This window comes from Monopterus albus, unplaced genomic scaffold (assembly GCF_001952655.1).
Source record: "Monopterus albus unplaced genomic scaffold, M_albus_1.0 scaffold123.1, whole genome shotgun sequence".
Lineage (NCBI taxonomy): Eukaryota > Metazoa > Chordata > Actinopteri > Synbranchiformes > Synbranchidae > Monopterus > Monopterus albus.
Window position 1 is genome coordinate 495,818 of NW_018128003.1, and position 12,289 is coordinate 508,106.

The window sequence follows — 12,289 nt, forward strand, 5'->3', positions numbered from 1 at the left end:
TCTTTCCCCCAGGCTCCCAGTGAAGCATAGCACTATTTATTTTATCAACAGAACCTATGATGAAAATATTCATTGATGACCCATTTCATGATGAAAGTGAATAAAAAGTAACATTTTATAGTGAGAACTATGATGAAATGTTTCACATTTTTTTGTCAGTGAAAATTATGTGAAAGATTAAGTAACTGTCTTAATGGTAAGTCTTACTCAATGACCTGCTGCATCTGTGGAATCATAAACTGTAGCTCATGATCAGTAAAACACTTTACTCCATCTTCCAAAATATTTCTTAGTCAGAGGTTGATTTAACTGCTTGATATGTTGTACTATCGTTGATATGCTACCTTCTCTTATCGACTGATGTTAGTGCTTCTTGGAAAAAATGGATTTATGAAATAAATTCATCTGCATTCCACTAAAAATTAGACATGAAAACAAAAAAAATGCATTTGAAAAACTAGGCAGCATGAGGATATACTGTATTTATGAAAAGGCACAATAATTTATCATAAAGTGCTGTGGACTGAAAGTTGCTTTCAGTCAGATATCTTTGTGGAATGAGTAGTTTCAGGATTAATGTTGCCAGTCAACCATCTAAGTCAACCACTTAAGCTTTGACCTTAAATCCAAATAGGTTTTTGTTTGAGAGGTGCCGCTCTCAAAATTCAAATGAGTTGGGACATGATAAATAATAGGCTATCTGATCATGACATCTACTGTAGCAGTCTGCACATCAGTGTAATGGAGAACTGTTAAATTATTTGAAAAACCGTATACAAAATTTCACATCACATTAAGTCTGAACAGGTTTTTCCAATCTGACAAGATAAAAGTAAAAAAAATAAAAAATTTGGTACCGTGAAAATGAGCAAACGATAAAGCTAATAGGTGCATGCACATCCTTCAAACCAGGTTGCTTGAATCTTGCACTAAACACTTTGCCCAAAGTTTAAACATGTCATTTTCCTTAAAATATTTCATGTCTTAAAATGATCTATCCATCCATCAATTCATTATCTACACCACTTATTGCCGATTAGAATCACAGGGGGCCTGGAGCCAGTCCCAGCTGATATTGGGCAAGAGGCGCGGTATATCCTGGACAGTTCTCCAGTCTATCACAGGGCTGACATGTAGACAAACAACCACACACACTCCTACAGGCAATTTCGAGTTGCCAATCATCCTAAGCTGCATGTCTTTGGACTGTGGAAGGAAACCGGAGTACTCGGAGAGAACCCACGCAGGCACAGGGAGAACATGCAAACTCCACACAGAAAGGCCCCAGGTGGGCCCAGGCTCGAACCCGGGGCCTTCTTGCTGTGAGATGCCGCCTGTCTTAAAATTATTTGCGCACTTAATTTAAATTTTTGTTAGCCATGGAAATGATTGTTACATCTAAAACCACATGATGTCTTATTGATTTCAGAACAGCCATTGCTTCTAATAATCTAGTAGCAGTACTGCAAATTATTTTGCTTTTACACCCTCAAGTCAAGTCAGTTTTTATTTGTATTGCCCAATATCATGGTGGTAGTCGGGATTGTCGTGAGGTCTTTGTTGGCAATACTGTCTGTTGGCGCTTTCCCACTAAGCTTTGGTAATTGGATTCACAGGTGAACTGTGGTTTATCCATTATTCTGTGCCTCATATTAGTGGCTGTGCCCTCTAGTTGAGGGGGTGTGGCTGTCTTCTGCCCGGGTTGTAATTTGTGGTTGGTCTGTCTCCAGCTGTGTAGTAGCTTCCTCTTCAGTATGTTGAAGCATTGGGTAACTAGTTGTTTCTCAGTTAGTTTGGATGTTGGCCTTCTGTGCATTCAAAGTTCCTTCATACTTTTCATATATCCCCTTTCATTTGGTCTATTATTGTAGTAACATTTCATCAGATCCAAGTTCTCATCTTTTCTCCATGAATTGTTTGTTCCAGTAGCCCAATTATCATCAGATTGTCCTGGTTCCCCAACATCTGACACAGACCTTAATGGTCCGGGAGACGTCTGAGCCGGTATGACTCTGTTAGTTTGTGTCTCTCTCATATCAGAGGTAGGCAGGGTCAAGCATAATGAGGTCTTGCTTGAGGACCCCTACTGATGCCAGGCCACAGCTGGGATTCAAATTCCGGTCTCCTGAATGAAAGGCAGTGATGTTACCACTGCACTCCTCAGACTCCTCAGAAGGTTGTAGAGAATAATAGGCCTAAGATCCTGTGGGACTTCCACATTCAGACAGACAAGAAGGTACTGGCCAGCCAATCAGGCATTGTGGTAGAAAACAAGGAACAGGTGGAGGTAGTGGTAAAAGATGCAGAAGTTCCAAGTGACTGCAACATCAAGAAGAAGGATTATGAGAAGCTGGAGAGGATGTGAAAAGTGAAGGCCAAAGTGATCCCAGTGGTGGTAAGAGCACTCAACTGGAAGAGTGGCTCGAACAGATTCCAGGAACACTGTCAGAGCTTTCTGTCTGGAAGACTGCAGCGCTAAGTACAGCTAGGACACTGCATAGAACCCTCAAACTCCCAGGCCTCTGGTAGGAGGAGCCAAGACTGAGGAAGGCACACACCGCCCCATAGGGGTGAGAAGGCAATATGTGTGTGTGTATGTGTGTGTGTGTGTGTGTGTGTGTGTGTGTGTGTGTGTGTGTGTATGTATGTATATATAAAAATTAGGTTGATATTGGAACATGAACTCACCAAGCATTAACAATCTATTACATGGATTTGTGTGATATGTTTATATGTGTATGTAAATTTGGTGTAATCTGACCCGAGACTAGTATAGAGAAGAATTGTTGATGTATGTAAATCTGCAGCCTTTAGTAATCATTGAACCATGGAACTACTCCCATACCACACACACACACACACACATCCTGAAAACACACTTTCATGCATGTACACAATCTCCTTTATTTTGCCTTGGCCCTCCTGGGACTGAAAGTGATGATGATCTGCAGTAATTGAGGAAGACGCGAGTTAAATGCAAAAGGAGAGAGGTACTGGAGGACGAAGGAAAGTGTAAATTGCTGATGCAGATTTTGTCCCCAACTGCCTCTTGGTACCTACAATTGACAGACACTAAGGTTGATGGACATGGAAATTGTAAATCGTAGCTCACCAAGCTTTTTTCTATCCAGTCGCCAGCTACTCAAGACAGGAAAACATTGCAGCAATAATTATAAAAGTTCTCTCTGTAGAGTTCATAAAAAATACTCATGCTCAGTAGCTCTTTGTGTACATTGAAGGGCACTGATTATGTAATGAAACAGCTAAAATTCTTCACAAAACTAACCGCTTTAAAAGTGTATTTGGAATTTTTCTTTTTTTGTGTTTATTATTGCATGTATAGATGTGTATATGTGTGTGTGGTAGCCTACTTAGGTGAATGTGTTTTATATGCTAATTTTGTTAATTTGTATAAGCTGCTTCAGCCCATTCTCATTAGGTTTTCATTAGGCTCTTTTTATGGAAATGCACAGTGAATATACGACAACTCGCATGCTCGAGCTCCCTGAGAGTAAACAGAGCTGTTCCTCACACTAACATCGTGGTCTGTCTGTGTGTCATTGGGCCCATCGATGGATTGATTGGTGGAAATAGTATCAAAAAAGTTAGTAAATCAGTTTCGTTCTGAGATTTTATCTTGTTTTTCTGAACCCAGGTCAATAAATATAAAGTGGAGTGAGGTAGAATTTGTTTAAAATTGTATTATTTATTTATTTATTGGCGGTGTTTTCATCTCAATTTTCAGCATGTAATTTTTAAACCAGGTGAATTAGTCTACTTGGTAGTGATTAGCTAATGTTTGTGACAGTAGATACATCAAGATACCTTTGTGATACTGAGAAGTGAAATGGTGTAGGCCTTACCCCTTTAAAGGAATATTTAAATATTTTGGTAATGCCACTTACTGCCCCTTTTTTTTACTAAGACATTTGAAGATCAATATCATTTTATCACTAAAGAGATTCTCATGACCTGTTTAGCCTAGCCTTTAAAATAAACAAGAGGAAGCTGCTAGCGTAGCTTGCCGTCCAACAAATCTAAATGTGTTTTACACAGATATGAGATATTGCGGTCTAACAAGTAGTTACCGTGCACAATCCAGCCAACAATAGTTGGGTCCAGTGACTGCACACATGTCAGAAGTTCTGTACTTGTGGCGACATTTGCTAATACATTGTAAATAAGACCAATTGGATGCTAATTGCTTTAAAATATTTTTATTCTTCTCTAGCTGTTTCCCCTTGCTTCCACTCTCTATGCTAAGCTAGGCTGAGCGTACAGTATTGCTATCCATGTTTTTGAACGCAGCTTAATTGACCTTCAAATACTCTGTTTCCAAGTGAGTATATTTAGGACTAAGCAACATTAAATTGTATGCATATCATTTGTGAAGTTGAAGGCTGAGTTCTTTTCCTCTCATATTATGCTTTCTTCTTATAAATGGTTGACCTCTCTTGCAAACCTACATGACCTGCACCAAACTTGTTTTAGAAAGGAGACTGTATTGTCCACCAAACAGATTGTACATTAAACCCGTACTTGCTGTGTTATGTTGTTCATTGCTATGTTCTTTCACCTCATGCAGGATAGCAGTATAGTGATTGAACCCCTCATTCATTCATTCATTTTCTACCGCTTAGTCCCTTGAACCCCTCATTCTCACTGCTCATTCTCTTTTAGCACTTTAAACATTTTACATGTTGAGTCAATGAATGTGGTTGCAACAACTAGAGTACAAAAATTGTTACAGCCCAGGACTGCTGCATCATGCAGTTTTGATTCAACTTTTCAAGAAGACAGTTCCAGTCTTGTTGCACCCAGTGTAATTGCACAGAAAAAGATCTCTGCTTCTCTTTCTCGCTTGCTTTTTTTTTTTTAAATTTACATTGCAGATGTATAAATTAGCTGAGTGTGGCTGCTGGGAGGACACTGAAGGCAGTGGGGGTAGTAATCCTGGAGCGTTGCTGATAATAAGAGCAAGGTGTGTCTCTGCTTTCAGCACCTCTCTCCCTCATATCCTCTTTCCTTCAAGTAAGGCAGTGTCCCGTGAAATTGGGCTCTAAATTATGAGACTGGTGTACTCTGTGTGAGTGTTTTAAAAACGACCACTTCACCGCTAAGGACGTCAACTGGACCACAACAGTCAGCAGCAGATGATCTGCTGGTCTGACTTTGATTCGAGACCAGTGCGCTGCTGATAAACAGAGAATGTTTCCCTTTATCACCTTGTGAAGGATGATTTGGTTATATCAACCTCATTGCTGTCATTATTATCAGCTCAGACCTATGACAGAGATGGTGATCATTTTGGAGTTGGAGTTATAAATCAGGGGTACTCGCCTCTTGCTCTTCTCTCCTCTTTCCCATAAAACGTTGTCTATATTTGAATAATAAGGTTCTTATCTCAGTGAATTACTCTTCAGCTGGTCACTGCATTCTCATCACTCTCACTCTTCCTCTGTTTTCATCTCCATTGTCTCTTCTTCATACACACCCAAACACACTCTCCCCTCATTCACTCTTTACCTCTGGTCCTGACCCTCACCTTTCTCTGTCACTCTTTTTTTGCCACTGAAGAGAAAGTAGAGATATTGGATTCTAAAAGTTATTGTAACACAACAACAGCAACAACTCTATTGTGATATTCATTGCTGTCTTTATAATGGCACAGACTGGTTAGAAACTTAGAAATGAAAACCCAGACTTTTCTGTTTTTATTTTATTTATTTTTTGCTCTTTTCGAGTTGGGAGTAAGTTTCTGCCTCAGGTGAAGGAGTTTAAGTACTGTATTTCGTGGTTTTGTTCACAAGTCAGGGTAAAATGGACTGTGAGTTTGACAGCTAGATGGGTGCAACATCAGCAGTAATGTGGGCATTGAACTGGACCATCGTGGTGAAGAGGGAGCTCAACTTGAAGGCAAAGCTTATGATTTACCAGTCAGTCTATGTTAAAACTCTCTCACCTGTCGTCATTTGCTTGGTTCTTGACTGAAAGAGTGATATCGCGAATATAAGTAGCTGAAATGATTTTCCTCTGTAGAGTGGCAGAACTTAGCCTTAGAGACAGAATGCAGAGTTCAAACATCCAGAAGTAGTTCAGAGTAGCGTTGTGTTGAAAGGAGCCATTTGAGGTGGTTTGGGTATCTACTTAGGATGCCTCATGGTTGCTGTCCATTGGAGGTCTTCCAGGCACATCCAGCTGGTAGGACGCTCTGGCATAGATCCAGAACATACTGGAGTGAGGATTTATCCCATCTAGCTTGGAAATGTCTGCCAGGAAATGCTGGAAAGCATTTCTGGGGCAAGGGAATGTATGGATTGTTCATTTGAACTGACTGCCCTCGTAACCCAACCCTAGACAAAATGAAAACTAATGGATGGATGGATTTGTCCCTTTTAGTAATCATGCCCTGCAGAAGGCCAGTCTGTTGAGAAAACTTTCTGACTTTTATTATTATTCCATTGTGAATACAAGTCTTTTTTTTCTTTTGAAGTTCAGTATCTTAGATATCATTCTCACTACACTTATTACTTCAGTTTATTAGAGATGATTTTGTAAATGAACATAGGGTGGCAGTTTTCTGGCTTCGTTTGGGTTTAGTGTAAACCAGGAAAAACACCTTGAAAAAGGGTCAGCTCATTGGCAGTTTGCTGCCGTTTCTGTTCTTGTGGTGGCAAATGATGGAAACCAAATATCCAAATTGAAAATTGAATGTGTTTGTTTTTCCTTGTGCTCTTGTTTTGATCATAGAACACAGATCCAAAACCACTGATGGGTGTTTTTGGCTGAAGGGGTAGCAGGTATACAAGGTCAGCAGTACCTGCCACTCAGGTCAAAGCCAAAAAGATGTGGACAGAACTCAATTCCACTCTTAATGGAATAATACCATGCTTAATGTGCCATCTACTGGAGCAGAACACAAGGTCAACCTAGGGTCAGATCTTTTGTTGCTGGGGTGGCAGACCACATGAGCACATCACTTGATCCCTGCTAGTTCAGATTTCCACTGCAGTGATGTTAGATGCTGTATTAGCCTTCTCTTGGAATGCTTTTATTACATTCCTTAACTAAATGAAGAGCTGCCTGTGTCTTTTGTTCAGTAAACTCCATCAATAAGATCTTCTCTTTCCAGGGTTACTTCTTGCTGTTTGAGTCTATGTTGGACTCAGTCCTGTATGCAAGAGACCGCTACTTGGCGGATGGTGGCTCAGGTAGGTCACATGTTCTCTCTGCTCTTTAAGTCCTCACAAATTCAAGATAGATTCTGATGTTGTGCTATGTATTGGTGATTGTCAGAATTATCTTTAGACTGATTTATTGTTTTTCTGATATTTGTTTCCACTGAAAATCACATTTTAATAGTGATGGAACTGGTTATTAACCAGTGTGGCATGAGGGAGTAGGGGGAGTGTGAAGAGGTGCGGATTTGCTTGATTAACATAATAGGAATACAGAGAGCTGAACCTTCCACCATTTGGGGGTGTGATCATTTTTGTACAGTAAGTTCAGACTACCCTGGGTGTGTTTCAAAACCCAAACGACACAGTGCCAGTTTGTGCCAGATGGGCATGGCTTCTGCTCCAATTCAACACAAAGCAGCATGTTTTGCTTGTGCTAACCTGAATCAAAGGCTCCATCTAGCAATGAAATACAATATCACATGTAATACAACATTTTTGACGTGGCTTGTAATGGCTTTAGTCAAATGGAAAATGGGCCATCCCGTCTCTGACTGAAGTTTACTACAGTGTTGAACTTGAGTTGGGCAGTTGTCATATGAGCTATTTTCAATGAACTGCATAACCATGATCAACTGTTCCTAAACTACACTGTCTTCTGTTTATTGGAGTAGTAAAGAAAGTTTTTTAAGTTTGATGACCATCTTCCCACTACACTAGTGTAACCAAATGGCTTTGTCAAGTCCTCAGGAGGAATTGCAAGAGAAACCGTCATGCTACCATGATGACTATAGCCACATGTGCTCAGAAGTACATTGGAAAACTGTTGTCACTTAAAACAGTCCTCTGCTGCACCTAGAAATGAAACCTGAAACTCTACTACACAAGGAGGAGGCCATACATCAATTCTCTGGGCCCGAGCTCAGATGGACTAAAAGATAGTGAAAATGTGTTCTGTGGTCAGATAAGTCTACATTTCAGCTTGTTTTTGGAAAAAACATCGTATTCTCCATACCAAAGATGAAAAGACAGTCCAGACTATTATCAGTGAAAGGTGCAAATGCCAGCGTCTGTAATGTATTGGGGTGCGTCAGTGCCCACAGCATACAGTACGCTGCTGTCAAGGCATCGTCTTTTCCTGAGAAGTCTGTGGATATTTCAGCAGAACAATGCCAGGGCTCATTCTACACGTGCTGCGTGCCTCCATAGACACATGGCGCATGTGCTTGACTGGCCTGCCTGCAATTCAGATCTGCCTCCTGTTGAAAATGTATGGTGCGTCATGAAGAGGACAATCAATGGTGACCACAGACTGTTGAGCAGCTTAAGTCTTGCATTCAGCAAGAATGGGCCAAATATTCCACTTGTAAAATTGCAACAATTAGTATCCTCACTTCCAAAAACAATTCAAACGTGTAATTAAAATGAAAGGTGTTCTAACACAGTGCTAAACAGGCTTCTCTCCCAACTTTTTTTGTGGGATCCAGGCATCAAATTCTAAATTTTATATTTACAAAATGCAATAAAGTTGGTCAGTGATAACATTAAAAACATTTTCCTTGTACTTTTGTCAGTTAAATACAGTTTCAACCAAATTAACAAATCACAGCTTTTAATTTTCACTGCATTTTGGAAAATGTCCCAACTTTTCTGGAAGTTCTTTTCTGGAGTTTGTCAAGACGGTGAGGTTGTACTTTGACTATTTTTTTTTTTTTTTAACTTGAGGACATTCAGTATTACTGGAAGAACTTTTAAGTCTCAACAGTCTTGATAAACGTAACAGCAAATGCGCTTAGAGATCACATGTACCTCAGCCAAGGCACAACTTTTGCTCACACAAATGGGTCCCAGAACAACACAAAATGTATCCTAAAATCCTTGATCCAGATTGGATCCCGATTATCTTTTAGGGTATGATAGGCAGTAATACTATGCATCATAGCTGAACATTTCAGGGTTCTATGCTCATTACAAGCCAAGTTCTGGAAGAAAATATTCATAAAACGGGGTTTTAGTGTTAACTTGAAATGGCTGTCAGATCCAGAATCTGGATCAGATCTGGATGAAATTTGGTCAAGTGATATACATTGCCACCTTACATATGTGTGTCAAATTTCAAACAAATAGTGGTTTTTGGCTTTTTGGCTTTATATCACTGGTTAATGCAGCAGTTCTCTTTGAAAGTATGTGAAATTGAGACAGTTCGTTTGGAAATATAAGTCAGTAAGAAATTCATATTCTCATCAATTTGATAAATTCAGTTTATTTATTGGTGACAAGCACTAAAAAGGGGTCAGTTACCTTTGTCTGTACCACAAGTGGATGCCCCTCTATGTTGTTTTTGTTCAGAGGTAAACATGCCCAGGGCAGTATTTATGTGCAGGTCTGTGAAGCACATATTCATGCATCTCAGCAAGTCACTCTGCACCTTAATGCAATAACCAAAACAAATGCATATGCTTTAACTTCAAAATTTAGTGGATGTTGATCCTAGTACAGTCAGCATCACATAAGATTTATCAATTTCTATTCCTAAGTGTATTTTAGTTTTGAGTGAGTGCACATATGTATGTGCTGAGTTATTAGTCCGGCCCTGCAGCATTGCTGCTGTATGTGTGTTTAAGGTACATTAGAAGAGAGTTACAGCGGCTCCCTCATTCTTCCCAGTACATTAACCTCCCCTTCATCTTTAAACTTGTCCCCACACTCCTGGCACAGCACAGTGTCCAAGAAAAGGGATTTGTTTTGTCCCATGCCTCCTCCTACAGAGTCTTCCCTCTCTCACAACCAACCAATGGGGGAGATGGAGAGACCTGGGGGTGGGGGGTTCACATGACAAACAGGCTGTGAGCAGTGAGTCGAGAAGGACGCAGATGTCAAAGCCATGAATCTGGGGACGCCCGTCCACCCCCCTTTTTCCCTTTTAGTCTTTCCCCCTCTCCATCCGCATGGCACCACACCGCAGCACCCCCTTCCTCAGACTGGCTGGGCCTGATTCTGCCCAATCAGCAGCTCCCTCCCCTCCTCTCACCTGATCCTCGTAATTACTCACTCGGTTCAGTAATCAGAGTAAAATGAAGTGACAAATCTGCTGTTTGCATGCATATGTGTGTGTAATATGTGTGTGCACAGTCATTAGGTACGGTGACACTCACAGGGCCATAATCATGCTTCAGCTAATAATGAAAAGCCATGAGTTGCCTATCACTGAACTGTCACCATCCGTTCACATGTTTTTGTGGCCCAGTGTGTCAAAGCTGATGTGAGACTGAGCACTATCCTATATTCCAAGCTAAATAAATAAAATGTCCTGGAAGACTTATTGGAGTGTCAGCCTGCTCTTCATTTTTCAGTGCTTTTGTTTTAAGGGTTGAGCAACAAATTATATAACCTGGGTTAAGCATGTTATTATTAAGTTATTTTTTAGAACATCCATGCAAATACATTTTCGAAAATAATTTCAAAATACGACCATAACTAAAATATAGATACACAGAAAATATTTCAATGCTCAAATAACACAAGGATCAAGCTTATATTAATGTTTATGCTACTGTTTTTGATAGGGACCTGATCAGTTAGCCATATCTAAACACATCATCGGGTAAGGAAATAAATGGAGCTCACAGTATTCATTCAGGCTAAAATATGAGGTCTTCACACCCCAGTTAAGCACCTATTCAAATGACTGATTTGTTTGATGATGTCCCTAACTGCTGCTGCTAATTATTATTCCTTCATACTTATTGGCTCATAGATTATTTGAATAAAGTGAATGCTGCCTTTAAGTGTTACGGCTGCTAACTACTTGCTGTTTCTGTGTGCTGTTGTGCTGCTAACAGCTAGGGCTACTTGCTGTTTCAAATTCTGTCTGCTATTGCTCCTGCTATGTTCTTTGTGCGGCTTTATGATTGAATAACGCTACATGTATTGCACCTTGTTTCTTTATATTAATTGTTGCTCCCGTTCCTTTTTTCCATTCATCCATCCATTTTCCTCCGCTTATCCGGAGCCAGGTCGCAGGGGCAGCAGTCTAAGCAAAGATGCCCAGACTTCCTCTCTCCAGACACTTCCTCCAGCTCCTCCAGGGGAATGCCAAGGTGTTCCCAGGCCAGCTGAGAGACGTAGTCCTTCCAGCGTGTCCTGGGTCTTCCCCAGGGCCTCCTCCCGGTGGGACATGCCTGGAACACCTCCCTAGGAAGGCGCCCAGGAGGCATCCGAAACAGATGCCCGAGCCACCTCAGCTGGCTCCTCTTGATGTGGAGGAGCAGCGGTTCTACTCTGAGCTCCTCCTGAGTGACTGAGCTCCTCACCCTATCTCTAAGGGTGTGTCCGGTCACCCTGCGGAGGAAGCTCATTTCGGCTGCCTGTATCCAGGATCAGGATCTTTCAGTCATGACCCAAAGCTCATGAACATTCAAAATGTTAGTGGAAAAAGTAATAACCTCTCCCAGGCACTTCCTGTAGCTGTGGATCAGACCTGCACATTGTTCAGGAGGAATTTTAGCCCATTCTTCCTGCAAAACTGCTTTAGCTCCGTCATACTCTTTGGATGTCTCCCATGTATGGCTCTCTTAAAGTCATTCCATAGCATCTCTATTGGGTTGAGGTCTGGGCTCTGACATGGCCACTCCAAAAGGCAGATTTTGTTTTTTTTTTTGAAGCCATTCTGTTGTGGACTTGCTCTGGTGTTTTGGGTCATTGTCCTGTCGCATCACCGAACTTCTTCAGAGTTTCAGCTGACATACAGACATTCTCACATTATCCTGAAGAATTTTTTGATACAGTTGGGAATTCATCTTCCCCTCAGTGACTGCAAGCTGGCCAGGCCCTGATGCAGCAAAGCAGGCCCAAGTCATGATGTTTCCTCTATCATACTTTACGGTTGGGATGATGTTTTCATCATGATACGCAGTGCTCTTGTTTACGCCAGATGTAGTGCTGCATGTTCTTTCCAAATAGTTCAATCTTAGTTTCATCAGTCCACAAAATGTTTTGCCAATACCACTGTGGAGTTTCAATATGCTCTTTCCCAAAAATTGCAACAATGTTTTTTTTAGTAAGCAGCGGCTTCCTTCATGGTGTCCCGCCATAAACACCCTGCTTGGTCA

At 40.9% G+C, this 12,289-nt stretch overlaps 1 protein-coding gene across 1 annotated transcript in view; it reads left to right on the plus strand.

Annotated features, from left to right (window-relative positions):
• The window catches only part of prmt3 (protein arginine methyltransferase 3), a 60,485-nt gene that overhangs the window by 21,318 nt on the left and 26,878 nt on the right, over positions 1-12,289 (plus strand). The window contains exon 12 of the mRNA XM_020612329.1: positions 7,133-7,211. Within this exon, the coding sequence (XP_020467985.1) occupies positions 7,133-7,211 (79 nt within the window). The remainder of the gene's footprint in view (positions 1-7,132; positions 7,212-12,289) is intronic.